Source organism: Phocoena phocoena, chromosome 1, assembly GCF_963924675.1.
Source record: "Phocoena phocoena chromosome 1, mPhoPho1.1, whole genome shotgun sequence".
NCBI classification, from domain to species: domain Eukaryota; kingdom Metazoa; phylum Chordata; class Mammalia; order Artiodactyla; family Phocoenidae; genus Phocoena; species Phocoena phocoena.
Genome location: NC_089219.1, coordinates 16,782,190 through 16,806,387, shown reverse-complemented (window position 1 = coordinate 16,806,387; position 24,198 = coordinate 16,782,190). Strand labels below are relative to the sequence as shown.

The 24,198-nt window shown below is 49.5% G+C and overlaps 2 protein-coding genes across 2 annotated transcripts in view; one reads left to right on the top strand and one right to left on the bottom strand.

Annotated features, from left to right (window-relative positions):
• The window catches only part of HSPG2 (heparan sulfate proteoglycan 2), a 100,874-nt gene extending 99,852 nt beyond the window's left edge, over nucleotides 1-1,022 (top strand). Inside the window, exons 97-99 of the mRNA XM_065874608.1 lie at nucleotides 148-231; nucleotides 600-703; nucleotides 850-1,022. Coding sequence (XP_065730680.1) covers nucleotides 148-231; nucleotides 600-703; nucleotides 850-1,022 — 361 coding nt within the window. The remainder of the gene's footprint in view (nucleotides 1-147; nucleotides 232-599; nucleotides 704-849) is intronic.
• Nucleotides 1,023-2,486: 1,464 nt separating this feature from the next.
• LDLRAD2 (low density lipoprotein receptor class A domain containing 2) lies at nucleotides 2,487-11,449 on the bottom strand. The gene is given in 7 exon segments (XM_065874480.1): nucleotides 2,487-2,632; nucleotides 2,755-2,937; nucleotides 5,322-5,378; nucleotides 5,381-5,452; nucleotides 8,553-8,654; nucleotides 8,657-8,974; nucleotides 11,368-11,449. Coding segments are annotated over 7 exon segments (960 nt in total).
• Nucleotides 11,450-24,198: the final 12,749 nt, after the last annotated feature.

The window sequence follows — 24,198 nt, the reverse complement described above, 5'->3', positions numbered from 1 at the left end:
GGCTTCCCCTCCGGTCAGCCCCATGCCCCCCCGCCCCCAGCAAGAAGCTGCAGTGCCCAGTGCCCCAGCTGCACACCACCACCACCGTCCCACACCCCCTCCAGTCCTGCCCCCTGCTCACACCCTCTTGGGTCTGTGTGACTGCAGCTACCAGCTGGGCAGTGGGGAGGCCCGCCTTGTCTCTGAGGACCCCATCAACGATGGCGAGTGGCATCGGGTGATGGCACTGCGGTAAGGGAGCCCCCCGGGCACTAGGGCGAAGGGCCCAGAGTCCTGCACTGGGACAGGACGCCCCCCATCATGGGCAGGGAGGCAGGCATAGAGCTCTGGGGAGACAGAACTTGAAGCCAGGGTCAGGGGAGAGCCCACCAGCCGGAGCACAGACTTCCAGGGCAGGACAGAACTGCATGGGGTGGGCGCACAAGCACCCTAGGGGATGGATGCAGCCTGTGGGACCAGATCTCTCACCCAGCGGAGGGAGGGGGCAAGGAGCGGGGTCATGCTGCTCTGGCTGGTCTCTGTAGCAAAGGGAGGGGCTCTCACTGGGTTGAGAAGGACGGGGGATCGGTGGTGAGGGGCCTGACCCCGTTCCACTGCAGAGAGGGCCGGAGAGGCTCCATCCAGGTGGACGGAGAGGAGCTGGTCAGCGGCCAGTCCCCAGGCCCTAACGTGGCAGTCAACACCAAGGGCAGCATCTACGTCGGTAAGTCTTGAGCTCGGGCCTCGTGCAGGCCTGGGGCCGCTCCTCCAGGTCGGGGAGGGCCAGGGGCTCCGGCAGAGGTAGAGCACGGGGCCTTCCTCCCCCCACCTCCTGGAGCTGACAGGCCCCGCCCTCTCCCTTCCCCGCAGGTGGAGCCCCCGACGCGGCGGTGCTGACCGGGGGCAGGTTCTCCTCGGGCATCACGGGCTGTATCAAGAACCTGGTGCTGCACTCTGCCCGGCCTGGCACCCCGCCTCCACAGCCACTGGATCTGCAGCACCGCGCCCAGGCGGGGGCCAACATGCGCCCCTGCCCCTCGTAGGCACTGCCTGCCCCACACGGACTCCCGGGCAGCGCCCCAGCCCCGCAGCGTCGACTATATTATTATTAATATTATTATTATGAATATTTTGTAAGAAACGGAGGCGATGCCACGCTTTGCTGCTACTGCCCTGGGCTGGACTGGAGGGTGGGCACGCCACCCCACACAGGCACACCTGGGCAAAGCCACGGGCTGCTGGGCAGGGCAGGTTGCATGGGAGCAGGTGCCTCAAAGGGTCACCAGGACTTGGGGTCGGCCACGGTGGCTGAGCAGGCTCAGAACTGCCCCCACCAACAGAGCCCCCCGAGGTAGTGCTGGGCTGCCCGTTTCTTCAGCCCTTGGGCAGCCCTCGTTTCTACAGGAGCCAAACTCGGCTTCCAGCCTGGAGCCTCACCAGCTACCGGAGCCTCGCCAGCTACCTGGAGCAGAGGGCATCGCAGTGGCCTTCGCCACCCTCCTCCGGGTTGGGAAAGCTCTTTAGTGCTAACTGTGGTGCAAAAGGCAGCTCACCCCTGGGCAGGCAGCCCCCAGCCCTGCCAGCCCATGTCCCAGCGCCCCTCCACCTCCGCCTAGCCAGCCAGGCCACCGGCCCCTGGCAGCCTCTCCCCTCCCACCAAGCCCTCCTGGCCTGCATCCCTCCCACCCCACACCTAGCCCAGGGCCCCTGCCCTGAGGGGCTGCAAGGGAAAGCCCACCTCAACTCTTACCAGGAGCTGCTACAGGCAGAGCCCAGCAATGAGAGTGTCTCCCTGCCTGCACCAGGCCACGTCCCCCCACTGATCTGGAAGTGAAGGCCCAGGGCACATGGGGGGAGGAGAGCATTGGTGGTCGGAAAGAGTTAATGCCTTGGGTAGGGGAGCTGGGACTCATGACTGGGAGGGACAGGAAGGGGGCGTGACAGCCCTGCCCCATCTGTGGGAGCCCCAGGGCCCAACTGGGGGCAAGCGCCCTCCCCACCAGCAACCCCCAGAGGTGGGTCCGGGACGCCTGGCCTCTGTGTCCTAGAAGGGACCCTCCTGTGGTCTTTATCTTGATCTTTCTTAATAAACGGTGCTATCCCCGCCAGGGCTGTCTCCTGTGTCTTTGACTACGACTGGACTCGTGGTACCTGAAGGTGGGCCAGGATGGGGCAAAGCAGGGCAAGTGAGGTCCGGGCGTGAAGCAAGGCAGCTTCAGGGGAGCGAGGCCCCTACTCCCTGCCCTTCACTGATCCAGCCGGGTGCCAGTCACCATGCAGGTTGCAGGGTCAGCTGCCTCCTGTGGCCTTCACCATGACCCTGTGAGGCAGGAATCACCCCATTTTCCAGAGGGGCAGACTGAGTCTCGGAGGGTTATATGATCTGCCCAAGGCTAGACAGCCCTGTGGGAGGTGGGGGCAGAACTCGGGGACTGTCTGACCCCAGAGCCCACTCTCCTTCCTCTGATGCCCACAGCCTCTCTAAGGATGACCCCCCCTGACCTGGCTCACTCAGCCGCAGGCCCCCAGGGGCCACCTGGCCAGGACGTGTGTAACATGGTGCACACCACCAGCCCCCCAAGCCAGCCGGCTGGAGGAGCAGCAGCTCCAGAGGAGGCCCACGAGGAGGCCAGCCACCCCCGTGGCTGGAGGCCTGTAGAAAGAAAGAGCACTCAGGCCTCAGCCTAGGCCAGCTGCCCCCACCCATCACTGGAGAGGGACAAGTGTGGTCTCGGCGGAAGGAGCAGCGGCAGCTGACAACCAAGAGCCATGTACCTTCCGGAGCGGCGTCCTGTCGTGCAGGGTCCCGGCGTGCTGGGGGGCTCCTCTCAGCTGCAATCCCCAGGGGGCCCACAGACCCGAGAGCTGGGGGAAGAGTCAGGGGCCCGGAGGTACCATCATCCGTACTCCCTTCCTGGCTGGGCACCGGAGAGGGACCGGCAGTGGCAAATAACAGCTCTGACACACTGAGATCTGCCCCTTGCAGGCTATGATTATGTCTCGTTTAATCCTCCCCAAACCTCTTAGTGTTAGTATTTTTATTTCACAGATAAGAGAAGTGAGGCACAGAGACGTTAAGTCACCTGCCCAGATCACACAGCTGGAAGTGACAGGGGTGGACTTGAATTCACAGTCTAGCTCCAGGGGCTGGGGGTGGATGAATGGAGCTACTTCTCAAGGAGTAATGCTGTATTGAGCATTTTCTCTGCACCAAGAACCGTGCTCTGTGCTGGGCCCTTCACCCACAGGGTTTCACTTAAAGTTCATGACAAATCTGAGAGGTTAGGTTTATCATCCCCAGTTTACGGATAAGGAAACGGAGACAGAGAGGTTCATTCTTCCACTCATTTGATGAGTATTTTTCGATCACCTGCTACTGTACCCCAGGCATTGCTCTAGGGACTGGGGGATATGACAGTGAGCAAAACAGACAAAAAGGCCCCCATGGAGCTGGCGTTTTAGTGCGAGGCAACACAAAACACAAATTCCACCATGTGTCAAATGGAGACAGGAGCTACGAGGGGAAATCAAGCAGGAAGGAGGGACAGGGCGCGCGGCGAGGGGCAAGGTTGCTACTTTTCTTTCAATTGCGGTAAACTCTACAAAACACAATGTACCATTTTAACCGTTTTTAAGTACAGTTCCGTAGTATTAAGTCCATCCATATTGTTGAGCAACCATCAACACCATCCATTCTCAGGACTGTTTTCCTCTCATAAAACTGAAACTCTGTACCCATTGTGAATAACTCCCCATTTCCCCTCCACAGCCCCTGGCAACCATCATTCTGCTTTCTGTCTCTTTGAGTTCTCTGGATGTCTCATCTAGGTAGAATCACATAGTATTCGTCCTTTCGTGACTGGTTTACTGCAGTCAGCATAATGTCCTCAAGGTTCATCCATGTTGTAGCATGTGTCGGCATTTCCTTCCTTTGTAGGGCTGAACGATATTTCATTGTGTGGACATGCCACGTTTTATTTACCTGTTTTGCTTTCAATGGACACGGGGCTGCTTTTCGTGTTTTTTTTTTTTTTTTTTTGGCCGCACAGCTTGTGGGATCTTAGTTCCCCGACCAGGGAACCCGTGGCCCCTGCAGTGGAAGCACAGAGACCTAACCACTGGACCGCCCAGGGAAATCCCAGGGTTGCTATTTTTAAACAAAGGGGTAAGGAAAGAGCTCATGGAGAGGGTGAGGGTTAAGCCAAGACCTGCAGAAGGCAAAGGAATGAGCATGTGAACCTCTGGGAAAAGCCTTCCAGGTGGAGGAAAGAGCTAGTGAGAGACCAGAGGCAGGACAAGACTGGAGCATGGAAGGAGCTGCCAGGGGCCGGAGTGGAGGAGCTGTTGGAGCAAGCGAGCAGGTGGGAGGTGACAGGCCAGGTCACTCAGGGCCTGGGGGCCCCTGGGAGGCTTGTGTGGGCTGAGTGAGGAGTGAGGAGGGGACACGGGTGAGAAGCAGGACGCAGGGCCGGCTGTGGATCATGAGTTCAGTTTGAGGCAAGTTAAGTGTGAGACCCGCCTGCACAGCCACGTGGAGATGTCAGGTGGGGAGGTGGTTATATAACTAGTGTTCGAAGATGAGTCCAGCTGGCGATACGGTATAGAGGAGAACGAGGGGGGAACGGGTGTGGCAGCTGGAGGAGAGGACATAGGGCCCGGGCCTCTGGGCACAGAGCATAGTGTCCGGGAGGACCCTGAGGAGTGCCTGGGGAGGGAAGTGTGTGGGCTCCCGGGAAGCTGGGTTTTACCCCTCAGCCAGGTGCATTTTTGCAACGAACAAGCCGTTCAACAGGACATGGCAACCCTGACTGGGAGTGGGGCATGTCCAGATTCCTAAGAAGGATAATCAGGGGTGACCTAGTCTGGTCCCCTCTGTCCATCCACAGAGGTCATTCCTGGTTATGTCACTCAGTGACTCTATGACCTTGGGCACGTCATTTCTCCTCCCTAGGCCTCAGTTTCCCCATCTACAAAATGTGGGAGTCAGGCTGGATCAATGGTTTTCAAAGTCTTGAAGGTCAAACTCAAGTCTCTCAGTGGGACATCAGTCAGCCGCGGCCCAGGCCTCCCACATCCAGTTAAGTAGAGCATCTCTCCTTGTGATGTCTGGGGCCTCCGCAAGGCTCTGTGTAGGAAAAGCTTCCACCACTGAAACGACATTTGGAAGCAGCTGGATTCGATCACCATTTGAGCTCTAACATCCTCTGGTCCTCAGGCAGTCTGGTCTGAATGGATTCCCCACTACTGTGCTTCACCTCATCCTCTCCTGCCGCACCCGTGCCTCCGGCCTCCAGCTTCTAACCCAGCTGCTCAGCAGGACCCAAGCCACACCTGTCACTGACCTCTGCAGTTAGCTGCTGCCCAAGAAGCCTGGTCACTGCCGTCGCCACAGTTGTCCGTGCCCAGGGATCACACGCCAGCCTCGGGGGGATGCACCTGTGGTTCTGCCATTGGAAGTAGGCACGACAGCATCCTGGGGTTGAGAGGGGAGGCACGACGAGGACGCTGAGCACCGCAGAATGTTTGGCCCTATGGGGAGGGGATGCGGGAGGTGTGAGCAGGAGAGGCTGTCTCCATGTGCGTGCAGATGAGGGTACGGATGAGGCAGGTGTATGATCGTAAAGATGATGATGGGGATGGGGATGATGACAGCAGCTAACATTTATTGAGCTCCTATTCCAAGCCAGGCGTGGTTCACATCCCAGCTCATGAAGTTCTTACATTAACCCTGTAGGGTCAATACTATTATCAATCCCATTTTAGAGATGAGAAGACCGAGGCCCAGGGAGGTTAGGTCACTGGACCAAGGCCACACAGCTTGTATCTAAGCAGCAGGATAGGAATTCAGCCCCACGCTCCTGAGCACTGTGGCACCCAGTGTGCACGCACAGCCTATGGTAGCCCAGCAACCTGAACATTCCAAACTCATTCCGGCTCGCGGCACTGCACCTGCCATCAGCCCTGCCCGTAACTGCATGGCTTGCTCCCCTCAGGTCTCCACTCAAATGTCATCGTGTTGGAAGGCCTGCCCTCACCTCCACGTGAGAACGGCACACCATCCCTCCCCCACCACCCCTTTATCTGGATTTGGGTTCCTCTGCAGCACTTACCACCTCTGCAGATTATGGATTTGATTGGTTCTTTGTTTATGGTCTGCCTCCCCCACTAGAATGTCAGCTCAAATGGGGCAGGGACTTCTCTTTCATTCACTGCTGCATGTATCCCTGGAGCCTAGAACAGCACCTGGCACAAGGGCAGGTACTCAATCTTTGTTAAATGAATGAATAGGCACACAGGTGAGAGAAGGGTATGACTTGGTGCACAGGGTGTGGCAGACAGGTTTGGCTTACCCAGCACCCCAAAGCTGGAGAAAAGCTGGTTCAGGAGGGACTGACCAATACCATGGCTCAGAGGTGGACATGGGGATCAGAGCATTCCATTCCTGGCCCCGGGAACGGACACATGGCCCATGTGACTAATCACATTTGGCCCCGAGGACTTTTGCTAGAACCATAAGAAAAGATCTTCGCGGTTCCCTGGCATTGGTTAGGACTCAGCTCTTTCACTGCTGGGGGCCCAGGTTCAATCCCTGGTCAGGAACTGAGATCCTGCAAGGCACTCGGCGCAGCCAAAAAAAAAAAAAAAAGTGAGAGAGAGAGAAAAGATCCTCGCTCTTTATTTCACTGAGGTGAGAGTTATAAGGGGGACTGTGGGCTTGGAGCTGCAGGGTCACCTTGCTGCCAAGTAGAAAGAGGAACTGGAGCTGCCTGAGATGGAAGCCAAACAGACCCAGTGCAATGCAAAGGGAGAGAACAAAGAGATAGAGCCCAGGTGGCATTCCTTGATCTCCTGAATCAAGCTATAGCTGAACAAACACCTTAATATCCCAGTTATAGGAGCCCCCCCAAATTCTCCTTTGGCTTAAGCCAACTTGACTTGGGGTTTTTTCATGTGCAAATGAGAGTGAATGCTCTGATTTATAAAAGATGTGCAGGGGTAAGAGTGAATATCTATGAGAGAGAAAACACAAACAGTAATCCAAGTAAAAAGTGGTGAAAAGTGATCCAAGGAAGTCAGAGTTGTGACAGGGCTTCGCCACTGCCGCCTGCTTCCGAGTCCAACCCTGCTAAACACAAAGCAGCCGCAACATGCTTGGCTGGTACCTCACGGAAGGTGAGAAAGGGAGGGAGGGAGGAAAGGAGGGAGGGAGGGGTTGATTTCCAATTAGCCTGCGAGATCTGCTTGCAAAACAATATAATAGGACCCTTGGCACGCTACAGCCCACAGGAGCCAGAAAGGGGAACCCAGGCACCATCAGTCATGGCCCCAAAGGCACACATGAGACAGCAGGGGGTGCTCTCTGACCAGCTCAGGTTGAAGGGCTGTCCGCGGCCTGGCGTGTCGAGGTCCAGCTCCTGGTGAACCTGTGCTGGCTCTCAGAGGCCCCCCTGTTCTTGCCTTGAAGTGCTCACAACCCCATGTTTGTTTTGTTTTGTTTTGTTTCTTTGCGGTACACGGGCCTCCCACCGCCGTGGCCGCTCCCGCTGCGGAGCACAGGCTCCGGACGCGCAGGCTCAGCGGCCATGGCTCAGGGGCCCAGCCGCTCCGCGGCATGTGGGATCTTCCCGGACCGGGGCACGAACCCGCATCCCCTGCATCGGCAGGCGGACCCTCAACCACTGCGCCACTAGGGAAGCCCCAACCCTATGTTTAATTCTCCAGTCTGGATATTTTGCCAGCGAGGGCGATGATGCTTCTCCGAGGTTTTGGAAACTTCTGGGCTTTGGCAGCTCCTCTGCTGAAACATCAGTGAGTGTCTTCAGTCCTGGGGAAACCTGCTGGGACTAAAGCCCTGACTCAATTGGAGCAGAGGACAAACTCTAGCAGTTAAAGCCCAGCTCCTCCACCTCTGAGCTGGGAGTCCTGTGGCGCTTCACTCAACCTCTCCAAGCCTGTTTCCCATCAATAAATACGAGGGTATGAGCACCGGCCCAGCAGAGCTGCTGTGAGAACAGATGGGATCTGGCATAAGAAGGGCCACAGGCAGTGCTCAACGAGGGATTATTATTATCAGTTCCCTTTCCTTGCCTAAGTGGGTTTCTGTCACTTACAGCCACCAGAGTCCCAACTCTCGGCCCCTCTGCAATTGGGTGGACCCAGGACAGAGAAGCCAGTGTGCGAACATGAGTGTGTGAGCTGCATGGCAGTGTGCAAAGTGGTATTGTGTACAATGAGGTGTGCATGATGTGAACTGTGTGTGGGAGAGAGTGTACAGTACGCCAGGCCTGTGGGTTGGGTGTTTCAGTGTGTGTGGTGCAGGTGGGTGTGCCAGGTGTGTACGAGGTGCGAGTTGTGCACAGGTACGGTGGGTGCTGGAGTGTGAGGTGTGTGAGTGTGTGGGAATCGTGTGGGAGTGGGAGTTGTGTGTGAACAGGTGAGGGGCTGGTCCGTGCATCCATGGAAGTCAGGTTTATGGGGCTGGCTCTTTGGGTCTGGACCGCCCCTTCCTGAAGCCCCTGACCCTGCCGCCAGGCCCCAGCCCCCGCCCTCTCTCAGGACCAGCCCGCACCCACCCAACCGGAAAGAGGAGACTTCGCCTACGAAGTCCACGCGGGGCTGGCGGCCTCTGGTGACCAGGCGCAGGCCCAGGAAGTCCCCGGAGGACGCCACCGGCCCAGTGATAGGCCGCAGAACCGGGCCCCCAAGGGCCATGGCGCCCCCGGTGGGCCCTCGTAGAACTGCAGGTAGGACCCGGGTGCGCAGGGGTCCTCCGGCGCCGGCGCCGGGGAGGAGGTGTTGGGCGCCGCCGGGGTCAGGCTGTAGACCAGGAAGAAGCGGAACTGGAAGCGGATCCTGTCGCCGGGGGTCGCCGCCCGCATCCAGAGCCTGCTGTCGGTGTCCGGGGCCACGAAGTAGAAGCGGCGCGACGCGGAGTGCGAGCGAGGCAGCAGCCCGTCCGCCTGCCACGTCCGGCCGCACAGGTCCACCAGGTAGGCTGCGGGGAAAAGCACCTGGAACCACGCGGTCCCGTTCCAAGCCTGGCCCTGCCTTCTGCCCGTTGTGTGACCCCCGAGTGAGTCACTCCGCCTCTCTGAGCCTCAGTCTTCTTGTCGGGAAAATGGGGATGATTGAGCAATGTCAGAATTTTTGTGAGGATTAAAAAATGTAATTCAAGTCCTCAATCACGTATTCAAAAACCCTAGGATGTGTTTCAGAATTTTTCAGATTTTAGAAAGATATATAATATGTTGCAGCCCCAAATGGAGTCTGCCACAGCCTTCCACGATCAAACACATTTTCTAGAGCAATTGTACAGAACATTTACCCTAAGTAGGACAAATACAGACTGTAAACAGCCTCCTGTCAGTTCAGGTCAGGTGTTGCCAGTTAGTTAGCCAAGAACAAATTTTGGTTGTCAGAGCTTCTCATATTTTGTAGTGGAAACTAAAGGATTGTGGACGTGTATGGGTTCAGTGCTTAGGGTGGTGCCTGGCATTTAATGAGCATTACGGAAGTGTTATTCAAGGATGGGGGAGGGAATTTCCTGGCCTTCCCTCGGGTGGTTAGGACTCCGCACTCTCACTGTGGAGGGCCCAGGTTCAATTCCTGTTCGGGAAACTAAGATCCCACAACCCTCGCAATGCAGCCAAAAAATAAAAGGATGGGGGAGACACGGTTGGGCACCTGCCCAGCCAACAGGCATTCCGTTTCTCCTTGCTAAGAGAAACTTAATTCCCCTCAGTTATCAGAGAGCCCCCCTGGCCTTTGGCCTAAACCAAGCCTTGTAATCCTAATTCCATTTGCCAGGTTTAGGGATTGGCCTGTGAACTGATTCTGGCCAATGACATTTAAGGAGAGGTTTGCTGAGCATTCCTGGGAAAGATTTTCTTCCCTGATTTTTAAAAAAAAAAAAAAAAGGAGGGAGAGCTGTGTGATGAGGAGCCCCTTTTTCTTCCTGCTTTTGAAAGCTATTGACTGAGGATGCGATGCCCAGAGCTGCAGCAGATATCTTGCAAGGATGAGGTCATGAGAATTATGGAGGAGCCTTGACATGGTTGAGCTGATGAATTAACCATTTCTGGACTCATCTATGGCCTCTCTTCTTAAGTGAAATAATAAATGTCCTTATGGTTTGTTCTTTTTTTTTTTTTTTTTTTTTTTTCAGTACACGGGCCTCTCACTACTGTGGCCTCTCCCGCCGCGGAGCACAGGCTCCGGACGCGCAGACCCAGCGGCCATGGCTCACGGGCGCAGCCGCTCTGCGGCATGTGGGATCTTCCTGGACCGGGGCACCAACCCGTGTCCCCTGCATCGGCAGGCGGACTCTCAACCACTGCGCCACCAGGGAAGCCCTGTCCTATGGTTTAAGCTCTGTTTAGTCTGGTAACTGTTACTTACAACCCAAAACATCCTCACTGGTACAGGGTTGTTGTGAGGATTAATGAGATAACGTATAAGTACTCAAACCATCTGATTTTTGTAAGGATAGAAGGAGAACAGGACGTGGCTTTTCTGGTGCATGGTAGGGGCACCAGTGGTGCTTGAGGACAAGCCGGGATGTGGGTCTTTGGGGGAGAAATTCTCCGTTAGGGCTCAGGATGTGGGAGCATCTTCTCATATCTGTGCAGACCTACTAAAGCCAGAACCTGCCCTGGAGGCACACGGGACAGGCGGAGGTTCAGAGAGTGGGTGAACGAGCACCTATGAGCTGGGCACTGTCTATGTGTCTTGCATGGTTTATCTCACCTTATATGCACAATAATAATAGTCCCTTAAGGCAGCGGTCCCCAACCTTTTTGGCACCAGGGACTGGTTTTGTGGGCAACAGTTTTTCCACAGACGGAGGTCGGGGGGTGGGGATGGTTCAGATGGTAATGCGAGCGACGGGGAGCGACGGGGAGCGACGGGGAGCGGCAGATGAAGCTTCGCTCTCTTGCCCACCACTCACCTCCTGCTTTGAGGCCCGGTTCCTAGCAGGCCGCGGACTGGCCCTGGGGGTTGGGGACCTCTGCCTTAAGGGGCAAGGGCCTATTATTCTTTTCATCTTACTGCTGAAGAAACCAAGTCTTAGACAGTGGAAACAGTAATGTCAAGGGTGTGTGTGTGAACGCAGGGCCATCTGACTCCAAAGCCCACAGTGTTTCCCGGTGCCAGACTGCCCCACCCGCCCCCAGACACCTGCTTCTGGGTGACTTGGAGCTCCAGCCACCCAGAGGGGTGGGGGTGGACTTGAGGGTGCCAGCCAAGACCAGGCACAGGGTTTCCCAGTGTCCCCCAACTCAAGGGATCCCAGCTCATCAGGGTGAGTGCTGATTGAGGAAACACAATCTCAAAGGGTGGTGGGACCTGAATCTCCTGCCTGCCCCAGCCAAGCCACCTTGTACTCACCTGTGTGCAGAGCAGACACAGTCAGGGCAGTTGCCCCCAGCAGGAGCAGCCTTTGGGGCAGCTGCAGAGGACAGGCTTCCATCCAGGCCCTCCTGTGCCCAGCGATGGGGAAGACCTGCAGAATCTTCAGTTTGGGGTCTTTGGGGAGACTGGGGTATAGGGGCCTGGTTAGGCCAGTGGAGGGATTGGCAGGATACAGAGAGCAAGGGAGGCAAGTACGCCAGCTCCTCTGGTCTCTTCAGTGATGTTTGTGCTCCCTGTTCCAGATCCTTCTTCAGATCAGGATTGTGTCTAGGGTTGCCATGGAGATTTGGGACTGGGGCTGGAGCCTGGGGAGAGAAGGCGGGGAGGATGTCTGCTCATCCCCTGCCAGACAGGAACCAGGAAACTCAGATCCGGTTCAGCCACAGGGCTTCTGGGAGGGGGACCCACAGCCTCAGAGAGCTGCTGCCTTCCTGGAGAAGTTGGCATTTTAGGGCTGAGCTTAAGGGAGGCCCAGGACATCAAAGGGCCTCTCTGAGGGCCTAGAGAGGCAGCAAGTGGTGAATGAGCACTGGCCCAGGAGTCTGCTCTATTTTACAGACAAAGTATTCCTGCCTCAGGGCTTTGCCCTCACCATTCCTCCACCTGGGGTGCTCCTCTCCCATGGAGGTCCATGGCTGGCTTCTCCGGCTCACTCAGATTTCGAGCTCACATGTCACCTGCTCAGACCACATTTCCCTGACCACTTCTCAGTCTGAATTAGTGTTCTCCCTCCCTGTCACTCAGTCCCATGTCCGTGAATTTATCTCAGCACTCACTGGAATTACTTTGCTTATTTATATCTATCTTGTATGTATTGTCCTTTGACCGCTCCCTACCCACTAAAATTGTGTTCTGTGAGTGTCTTGTTGTTCTCTGAAGCCCTAGGTCATAGATCAGTGCCTGGCACAGAGCAGGCATCCAGGAAATAAGAACGAATGTGTGGGGACTTCCCTGGTGGTACAGTGGTTAAGAATCCACCTGCCAATGCAGGGGACACGGGTTCAAGCCCTGGTCCGCGAAGATCCCACATGCCGCCGAGCAACTAAGCCCGTGCGCCACAACTACTGAGCCCGCACGCCACAACTACTGAAGCCCACGCGCCTAGAGCCCGTGCTCCGCAGCAAGAGAAGCCACCGCAGTGAGAAGCCTGCGCACCGCAATGAAGACCCAACACAGCCAAAAATAAATAATAATTTTTTAAAAAAAGAAAAAGGACGAATGTGTGACGTTGAGCAAATGACCTCCCTTTTTTCTGGGTTTTACTTCCCCATGTGTAAAAGGAAGGGCTTGGGCCATTTCAGCCTTTTTCAAAGCCTGTAATTAGTAGAACCATTTTTTTACAAAGGCATTATACATGGAACCTTAATATATGAAGCTGAAACTTTTCAAGTCTCAGTTTCCTTATCTGTAAAATGGAATAATGATAGTTCCAACTCTGTAGGTATATTGTAAAGGGTAAGTAACTTGATACCAGTGGGGTATCAAGTTACTTACTTAGAACAGTGTCTGTCACATAGTAAAGTGCACAATGCACGTCGGGCTGATGATGACCCTTAATGTCATCATTATTACTTAAACAGAGGTCATCTATGTTTCAAGAATTCCCCACCTCAGACTTTGAGACACCACCTCAGAGTCTGAAGACTGTATGAGAAGGTTAAAACCACTGGCCCTGCTGCTCTCTAATGCTCTTCTTTCTGGACCTGACATTCGATGCAAACTTGATACCCCACTGTGTGTGATGTCCAAGGCTAGGCCTTGGGGGACTCCTTTGGCAGGAGTGGATTTATCATGAAACTCTTGAAGCTGGCCGCTCTCCCTTCTGAGACAGACAACATTTCTGCCTATGGAATGTGTATCTCTCTAAATAAACTTGATTTCACTTTAAAAGAGAAAGAAAGAAACTCGTGAAGCTTCCACATCAGGACATATTATTTGCATGAGATTATATATTTTTATAAAATTTGCAAAATTAAGGTATTTCAACCACAGTCAATTCAGATCTCTTTCCACCCGATCTCCTCCATTGCACCTCTCTTCAGATGGTCACGGGCCTTTTTGAAATCTGGCTAAGGGGAGGTGGCTTTGGGTTTGGGTTTGGGTTTGGGGGGGATATAATTATGGGGTCCTAGCTCCTTCCAGGTATAGTTTTATTATTTCTAATAAATGCCCCAGAATGCCTTCCAGTAATCCTCCTCATGCCCTCTATGCTGTGATATGTTGTGATATGAGGGTGCAGAATCAGAGATCGTTTACTATGACTGGCCTCACTGGTGTGAGGGTATTGGAGGAGAAATAAGGTTTGAAACATATGAAGCCAGAAGCCAGTCTATGGAAAATCCTTTCAAATCTTAAAGCTCACATATGTAAGAAATTTGATAGACGTTATCCCAAGTTTAACAGTCCTTAAGAGAATAAATAATCTTACTAATAACAAAAAAAAGTCTAAATGATCACTAATAAAAAACTAATTTTGGTCAATCATGCAAAAGGAAAGACTGACTTATCTTTCTAGTCCTGTTATAGAAAATATCATATAGTGTTGTCTCAGAAATCATAAAAGGGTGAGCAGCCAAAAAAAGTAAGGAAAAAAGTATCATAGAAGAGGTTTAAGCAGTATTTTAATTAAAACGTGCTACTATTTTAAATTTATATTGTTCATGGTATTTGTCCGTTTTTTTGTTTTTCTTTTTTATTTATTTTTGGCTGCGTTGTTTCTTCGCTGCTGCGCGCGGGCTTTCTCTAGTTGCGGGGGGGGGCTACTCTTTGTTGCGGTGAGTGGACCTCTCATTGCAGTGGCTTCCCTTTGTTGCGGAGCACGGGCTCTAGACGCGCGGGCTTCAGTAGTTGCAGCACATGGGCTCAGTAGTTGTGGCTCACGGGCTCTAGAGTGCAGACTCAGTAGGCGTGGCACACGGGCTTAGTTGCTCCGCGACATGTGGGATCTTCCTGGACCAGGGCTCGAAACTGTGTCCCCTGCATTGGCAGGCAGATTCTTAACCACTGCACCACCAGGGAAGTTCCTGTCCGTTTTTTAAACTTTAAAAGTTGTTGGACATGGAAGCAACTTAAGTGTCCATCAACAGATGAATGGATAAAGAAGATGTGGTGTATATACAAATGGAATACTACTCAGTCATAAAAAAAATGAAATAATGCTATTTGCAGCAACATGCATGGACCTAGAGATGATCATACTAAGTGAAGTATGTCAGAAGGAGAAGGACAAATACCATATGGTATCACTTACGTGTGAAATCCAGAATATGACACAAATGAACTTATCTCCAAAACAGAAGCAGACTCACAGACAGAGAACAGACTTGTGGTTGCCAAGGGGCAGGGAGGAAGGATGGAGTGTGAGTTTGGGATTAGCAGATGCAAGCTATTACATATAGATTCGCTAAACAACAAGATCCTACTGTATAACACAGAGAACTATATTCAATATCCTGTAATAAGCCATAATGGAAAAGAGTATGAAAAAGAATATATATATGTATGTATATACATATATATATGTATGTGAATCACTTTGCTGTACAGCAGAAGTTAACACAACATTGGAAATCAACTATACTTCAATAAAATACATTCTAGAAAAATAAAAATAAAAACTTTTGAATGTAAGAGTATTTGTGCTTCCTGACACTGGAAATGTCAGCATGAAGAACTTGCTCTGAGAGAAAAATAGTATTAATAAAAGTGCTGTTTGGTCTAAAGCTCTTCACCCTAGTTAGCAAAAGGTGTGAATGGAATGGAATGGAATGGAATAAGTCTGAGAAAGCAGAGCTTTTCTCTGGAGCTGTTTTGAAGGAGTAGTTGGGCAATTAGTACTTTTCTCCAAGATGCTAATCCTACTAAAACGCTCTGGGATTTGGGTTTAGAACATCTTATTTTCAGGCTTTATAAGCAGTTCCTGTTTTCCACTGTAGCAGGTAGAAAGCTACACTGGCCTAATGGAAAGGCAGAGAGCATAATCGGAGCGTGAGGTTACACTTCACTGCCCGTGAAGCTTTGCTATTTTGTTGCTCAAGTTCTTTACCTCAACTTTAAAAAATGAAGCATTATTATACTTTGTAAAATAGTGTTTGCCCCATGGTAAGACCTATAAGAAAGTTTACCATCTGCCTCAAATATTGTAATATGCGTCTGTTATTCAGATTAATACATAGAACTAAATAGACATTTCTGTTTGTAAACAGCAGCAAATACACTGGTAGATGAAGTATGGAACCAATGAGCCAAATGTAAATTTTATTTTTCTTTCAGTACACAAAAGTGGTGTTGCTTTTCACAGTCAAACTAAGCCAGTCAAAGTACCTTTTGTTGGTTTCTTAAAAGGACTAGAGAACAAACTGATGTATCTCTTCTTTGTTTGTTTGTTTTGGCTGTGCCACCTGGCATGTGGGATCTTAGTTCCCTGACCAGGGACCAAACCCATGCCCCCTGCAGTGCAAGTGTGGAGTCCTAACCACTGGACAGCCAGGGAATACACGACTGATGTATCTTTGAATTAAAAACTTCATGTAGGTTTTAAAAATATATATTGCTGGGATTTTTTTCTCATTCTGAATAAATATTCACTTTCAAATTTTTTTGTGTTTATAATTTCATATTTTTAAAGAGGGCCGTCAAAGTGTCTATGCTTCAGGACCCAAATAACCTGGCCCTCAGGGAGCTCATAGCCTGGTAGCAGCTTCAGATTGAACAAATATATAAACAAAAAAAACAACCATTAAATAAATCCCAATCTTAACAGGAACATGAGGTAGGCTGGGAAGCCAGGAAATGCTTCCCAGAGAAGAGCATTTCTGACTTGGGCTCTGAAGGATGCATAGGAGTTTCCATGCAGAAACTGTGTTAAATGCAATAATAGTAACTTCCTGGCCCCTTGACTGGGCTCTGTGCCTGAAACATCCCTACCTTTCATGAACTCCATGTCAACCTTTTCATATTTCTAGCAACCACTTCTTTTTTTTTTTTTTCTTTTTTACTTTTGGCTGTGTTGGGTCTTTGCTGCTCGCAGGCTTTCTCTAGTTGCTGCAAGCAGGGGCTACTCTTCATTGCGGTGCACAGGCTCTAGGTGCGTGGGCTTCAGTAGTTATGGCATGTGAGCTCAGAAGTTGTGGCTCACAGGCTCTAGAGCACAGGCTCAGTAGTTGTGACGCACAGGCTTAGTTGCTCCTTGGCATGTGGGATCTTCCCAGACCAGGGCTCAAACCCGTGTCCCCTGCATTGGCAGGCGGATTCTTAACGACTGCGCCACCAGCAAATCCCTAGCAACCATTTCTTAAGTGTTTGCAACGCTCCAGTCACTGGCTGTAAGCTTGTCACCTGCTTTATCACACATAATCGTCACAATGAACCTACAAAGAGGGCACTCTTATGAGCCTCATTTAACTGGTGAGAAATCTGAGTGCAGATAATGATAATAAATAAGGTTGGTAGGTAAGGGGGGTACAGTATTCCCCCGGGTCCCATTTCCTAGCTGTGTAACCCTTAAGCAAGTGACTTAACCCCTCTGTGCCTCAGTTTTCTCATCTACAAATTGGAGACAATACTAAAGTATCCTACTGGATTGTTGGGAAGGTTAAATTAAAAGAAAGATGTAGGGCTTCCCTGGTGGCGCAGTGGTAGAGAGTCCACCTGCCGATGTAGGGGACACAGGTTCGTGCCCCAGTCCGGGAAGATCCCATCCAGAGCCTGTGCGCCGCAACGGGAGAGGCCACAACAGTAAGAGGCCCGCGTACCAAAAAAAAAAAAAAAAAGAAAGAAAGATGTAAATTCATTTTTCAAATACCACTGACCTCTGTGTGAGGCATTGGAGATACTTCAGGGAACAAAATTAAAAAAAATTCTATCCCTGTGGAACTTACATTCCAGAGAAGGATAAATGGGTAAAATGTATGATGTATTGAATAGTGATAAATATTAAGAAGAAAAAACATAAAGCAAGGCCAGGAGATGTGAAATGTCAGAGAGATGTTGAAATTTTGATAGGATAGCTTGGGAAGGCCTCACAGAGAAGGATCTTTTAAGTGAAGATCTGAAGGAGTGAGAGAGCCAACCATGCAGTTCTTTGAAGAATATACTAGGCAGGGAGAATAGCAAGTGCAAAGGCCCTGAGGCAAGAGCATGCCTGGCACAAGCAATAACAGTGTGGAGTGAATGCAGCAAAGGGGAGAGTGATAGGAGATAAGTCAGATCATGTAGGGCCCTAGAGGTCATTGTAAGAACTTTGGCTTTTTCTCTGAGATGAGAACCACTGGGCAAGGCCAGATGCTGCAGGACCAGATAGGAGACCAATTTAATAATAAGTCTAGAAATGATGGTGGCCTGGAGACTTCCCTGGCAGTCCAGTGATTAAGAATCTGCGCTTCCACTGCAGGGGACATGGGTTCAATCCCTGGTTGGGGAACTAAGATCCCGCATGTCACGTGGTGCAGTGAAAGAAAGATAGAAAGAAAGAAAGAAAGAAAGAAAGAAAGAAAGAAAGAAAGAAAGAAGGAAGGAAGGAAGGGGGAGAGAGAGAGAGAAAGAAAGAGAAAGAGAGAAAGAGAGAGAAAGAGAGAGAGAGAGAGAGAAAGAAAGAGAGAAAGAAAGGGAAGAAAGAGAGAAAGAAAGAAAAAGAAAGAAAGAAAGAAAGAAAGAAAGAAGGAAGGAAGGAAGGGAGAGAGAGAGAGAAAGAGAGAAAGAGAGAAAGAGAGAGAGAGAAAGAAAGAAAGAAAGGAAAGAAAGAAGAAAGAAAGAAAAAGAAAGAAAGAGAGAGAAACAAAGGAAAGAAGAAAGAAAGAAAGAGAAAAAGAGAGAAAGAAAGAAAAAGAAAGAAAGAAAGAGAGAGAGAAAGAGAGAAAGAAAGAAAGAGAGAGAGAAAGAGAGAGAAAGAAAGAAAGAGAGAGAAAGAAATAGAGAGAGAAAGATAGAGAGAAAGAAAGAAAGAAAGAAAGAAGAAAGAAATGGTGGTGGCCTGGACCAGGATTGCAATAGGAAGAAGTCGTCAGATTCTGAACGAACATACTTTGAAGGTACAGCCAATAGGATCTGTTGACAGACTGGACTTGGAGTGTGAAGAAAAGAGATGAGTCAAGGAGGGTACCCTGGGATTTAACCTGAGCATCTGGAAGGATGGAGTTGCCATAAGTGGGAGGGGAAGAACTGTGAGAGGAGCAGGGTTGGGGGAGGATGAGGAGTTCTGTTCTGGACACATTCAGACTGAGATGCCCATTTGACATTCCAGTGGAGAGGACAAGTGGAGGCTGGATCTGCAAGTCTGGAACTGAGGGGGGAAGTGCAGACCGGGCGTACAATGTCGGGAGTAGTCAGCACATGGAAAATATGTAAAGCCACAAGATGGGGCAAGAGAGCCACAGGAGTGAGCATAGCGAGAAAAGAGGAGGACCAAGTAGGTTGGACAGTGCCCAACCCTTCTGGGGTATTTAGCTGGTACGCATGGTTCTGGAGGAAATGTCCACTAGGGGGCAGTCAATACCAAGACGAGGATGAGGAAACTTGTGTACCCTAGAAACTGCCCCGGGAAGCGGCAGTACACCATTCAGCTTAGGGGCTGGGGATGGTGGCAGCTCACCAAGAAACCAAGTACTCAGCATCTTGAGACTGAGGCTTTGGTCACTTCACTACGTGTTCAGGTAACTCTAGAGAAGGACCATTGTCCCCACCAATCAAAGCGCTCTTATTGTGTACAATGGGTCAGCCAGACTGGATCATCTCCAAGGGCTCTCTCCCCTCAGACCTTCCTTGAATCCTGGATATGGGCTGACATTCCTACATCAAGGCTGTCACATCTCATCTGCCACATTCTTTATGCAACTTACAGTTTGATAAGCTACTAGTAAATAACTATTCATTGTTGCCAGTTCCAAGTCTGGTGCTTTGAATACCTTCACTCTAGAAAAGCCCAGAGACAGGTATAATCATCTTTTATAGACTAGGAAGCCAAATGCAGCGAGATTAGAGGCCTTGTTCAAAGTAGCCCCAGAAATGGGAGGCAAAGTTAGGTGCCCATTTTCAAGGGGCTCCAGACCCCATTCTCTTCCTAGTATATCGTCCCACTTTGACCTTGAGTCCAAAAGTACCTGGTCCTATACTAGGAGCTGAGTTAAAGAGGTAAAGGACACACCTCTGCCCTTAAGCAGCTCAGAGCCTAGTAGACACAAAAAACAGAAGTACACTTCAGCATTATAAGAGACAGGGCCATGGGAAAAAAAAAAAAAAAGAGACAGGGCCATGGAAACAGAGAGGAGGGAACACAGCCTGCTCTGGAGCAGAGAATACTAAAACTAACGAGTTTTAATAAAATGAATAAATAATAATAATTAACATTATTATTAATGATAAGTTATTCATAATTTATTGAGTGCTCTCTATTTGCCAAGGACTTTTGTCATGTATTGGCCCATTTACTCTTCACAATAATGCCATGAAGAAGGTAGTATTATCATCCCCATTTTACAGATGAAGAAGGTGAGGCACAGGGGTGCTAAATACAGCTAGGAAGTGGGGAAGCAGTCTGGCTTCCCAGAGGAGGAATTGTCTGAGCTGAAAGATGAAGTGTGGATAGACCTAGGTGGAGGAGGAGAGGCTCAACGGTGTTCCAGGCAGTAGGAGAAGTGTGCACAAAGTTGAGAAGGCTTGGGAAAGCCCACCTTTGTAGTTTTGCCCGGCAACCTGAGACAGTGCCCACCTTTCTGGTCACAGTTGACCCAGTTTCTGCACAGGCCAAGCATGGTGGAAAGATTCATTTCACAGCCAAAATGGGCAGAGCCAGAGTTTGGACTCTGTGTCTTTCTGCCTTTCAAATCCATGCTCTTTCCATGATAACATACATGTGGAACTTCCCTGACCAGGGATCAAACTCGTGCCCCCTGCATTGGAAGCGTTGAGTCTTAACCACTAGACCACCAGGGAAGTGCTCCATGACGACAAACTTAAGCAAGGTTTGTCAACATTTAGTCATGTGGGGAGATAGTTGTTACCTTTCCACTATCCAGATATTCACAAAGGTTGTTAATATCCTACAACACAAAGGTTGAGGATGAAATAATGAGATCACGGTCATTTTTACTGAGTTAGAGAAAGAAGGCATCATTAGGTGAACCTAAGCCCTTACAAGTCATTAGATTGGCTGGAAGAAAAATGAAGATTGACAATAGAAACAAAGATAAGAGTAAAATAAACGTGCAAAATAAAACAAGATGTACAAAAAGTATTGTGAGCTCTTATCTAATACATTAGAAATCCCAGGCACTTCCCTGGTGGTCCAGTGGTTAAGAATCCCCCTTCCAATGCATGGGACATGAGTTCAATCCCTGGTCAGGGAACGAAGATCCTACATGCTGCAGGGCAACTAAGCCCGCGTGCCACAACTACTGAGCCCTCACGCTCTGAGCTCATACTCTCTAGAGCCCATGTGCCACAACTAGAGAGAAGCCTGAGCATCACAATGAAAGATCCCTCATGCCTCAACTAAGACCTGACGCAGCCAAATAAATAAATACTTATTTAAAAAAAAGAAATCCCAGAAAATATCTCTATATATCCAAGAAAATAACATCTACCATAAATACTAGTAATATCTTTTTTTGTAATACTATTATCTCCAGATCCCAAGATCACTAAGCCCAATTTGCATTTACTTGGCAAAGAAAACAATAGACATTTCAGAAACTATCCCAGAGATGTACAAGTGGCCTAGTACTTACAAGGATTTGAGAATGTTAAATTCTCATACACATTATTACATACATATCATAGAGGGACAGACAGAAAACATAACTTGTTCATAATAACGTGAACAGATAAAATCAAAAAATGTTTAGAATTAAAAGAATGAACAGTTGCCCACCATAAAATTATAAAAGGGATTATCTTCATTAAAATTTTAGGTAAAATCTGGTCAGTAGGGACTTCCCTGGTGGCACAATGGTTAAGAATCCACCTGCCAATGCAGGGGACACAGATTTGATCCTTGGTCCAGGAAGATCCCACATGCTGCAGAGCAACTGAGCCCCTGCGCCACAACTTCTGAGCCTGCTCTCTGAAACCCACAAGCCACAGCTACTGAGCCCACGCACAGCAACTACTGAGCCCGCATGCTGCAACTACTGAAGCCTGCAAGCCTAGAGCCAGTGCTCTGCAACAAGAGAAGCCACTGCAATGAGAAGCCTGCACACCACAATGAAAAGTAGCCCCTGCTTGTCGCAACTAGAAAAAGCCCGCCGACAGTAACAAAGACCCAATGCAGCGTCTTCGTTGCTGCGTGCGGGCTGTCTCTAGTTGCCTGGTTGCTCCATGGCATGTGGGATCTCCCCTGCATTGGCAGGCGGATTCTTAACCACTGCACCACCAGGGAAGTTCCCATCTTAGATAGTCTTTTCCAATATATCAGATCTCTAGGGGAAAAAAAGCCCAAGACTTTCCACAAGGATCACACCTACAGACATCCTTAGATGAACTAAAAAGGGCAGTATGACATCAATACTCCAAGCACCTATATTACTAGAGAAAACAGATTTCAGTGACTCATGGACATGCAGACTGGTCGCTCTGAGTTAGACTTTGAGAATCAGGCATAGTACTATTTCAGCTTTACTGGACAAAGACATTCTTTTTTTTCCTCCCCCCCCCCGCCCCCCGCTGCTTTTTATTGACGTATAATTGACTTACAATATTATGTTAGCTTTAGGTATAAAACATAGCAAGTCAATATTTTTTTACTTTAAGAAGTGATCACCAACGACAAAGACATTTTCTGATACAGAAAACAAATCCAACAGAAAAAAAAAAACACTGGATACATAGAACCAGGTTACTCATCTCTGCATGAGCAAGACTCAGTCCTGATCAAACAAGGCGGGTAGCACAAAGTCCTATGCACTTAAAATAGAAATGGTATATATATAAGGGAAAGGACAAAGCAGGGTCCTCCACTGAGGAGGCAGTGTCTCAGCCTTTGTTAGACTTGCCCTTGAGCAGAGGACAGGGAACATCTCAACCACAACCCCACCACCCTGGAGACAGCAGCTTCCTCCTGGTCTGAGCTGGCACTGGGGCTGTGCCGGTGATGTGATGGTTCAAGGATGGCAGTGCTTCACTTAGACCAGAAGGGGTAAAATGGAAAGCAGCAGTCCTACGTTCAACCACAGGGGTGTGGAATAAAATTCACATTTTATGGCAAGACAAGAAAAATTTACACAAAAAATCTCCTCTGCCCTTTGGCATCCTCTCCCCCCTCATTGTGGATTGTGTATGTGCATTATGCATCACCAAACCTCCCCCGATGGCAGGAATTCCTGCTCAACCATGAACAGCAACATTCTCCTAGCATCAACAAGACAACTCCTTAAAAGATAACATTACTTGGCTTCCCTGGTGGCACAGTGGTTGAGAGTCCGCCTGCCGATGCAGGGGACACGGGTTCGTGCTCCGGTCTGGGAAGATCCCACATGCCGTGGAGTGGCTGGGCCCGTGAGCCATGTCCGCTGAGCCTGCGCGTCCGGAGCCTGTGCTCCACAACGCGAGAGGCCACAACAGTGAGAGGCCCGCGTACCGCAAAAAAAAAAAAGATAACATTCCTCTTGATCTTATAAGGGGTCATATGACCCACCACGATGAAGGTCTAGATTATATAAATTGTCAATAGTAAGTCATTTGATGTACAGCCCTCTGCTCAAAAACCTTATATAACTGTGTCTTGATTCCTAATGAGTACAACAGTTCTCAGAACTTTCTGAGATACTGTTCTCTAGTTATAATCCTTAAATTGGCTCAAATAAAAATTTCCATTTCTTTCTTAGATAGACTGATTAATTTTTCATCAACAGGGGAAACTGGTAGGTGGAGGGACAAAGTCAGCCCTATACGATGAATTAAAATCAGTACAATTGCCAATAAGTTGGAGCTTACAGAAAGGACATCCTGAAGTTATCTTGAATTCTGATCCACAGGCAGTAGCCAATGGCCTAATAATTTGGTACCTAAAGTGGAAAACAAATAATTGTCTAATAAACAGATAACCAGTATGGAGAACACCAATATCAGAGAATATACATTAGGTTTGACAGTCTTACATATTAGGAGACCATATCTCAGCACCCAGAAATATAAAACTCAAAAAGCAAGTTATAATCGGAAGTAGATAAATTAACTGGAACTCTAACATCAAAAATAATTAATTGACAAAATATTAGCTAGATGTGTGTTCCCCAAACAAATATTTGGGCACAAACTCATCAATTAAATGTTCAAGGGAGAGAGGTATTCCTAAAACAGCACATGCTAAAACATTGTCAAATCTGCCAACATTTTCTATGTCACTTGACAACAGAAAACAATCTGGAAGAACTAACAAAGGCTAAATCTGGTAGATAGACTATGTCAAAGCCATGACTGAGCCACAAAGAAAAAAGAACTGTCTTTGGAGGATACATTTTCAGGACTGGGATTTGTGGAGATGCTAAATCCACAATATTGGACATAGAGACACTTATTAGTGCCTATGGAACTCCCTAATCACAGAATCAAACCAGGGAACAAACTTTACAGTAAGGAAACAGGTCTAGGCCAATAAGAAGGAAATCAGCAGGAATGGTAAAAAGTTTAATGAACTACTAACGAAAACCTAAATCCAGACTAGGTGTGAAATAAATGGAAGATTGAACAGTGTTCTGATAGAATAAGTAGTCTAAGTTACATAATAAACAACTATCCTGACACCCTAGAGCTACAAACAAAATAACCCTATTGAAACCCTGTGGGGCCTTCCCAGTTATAAAAGCTTTGTTTCTA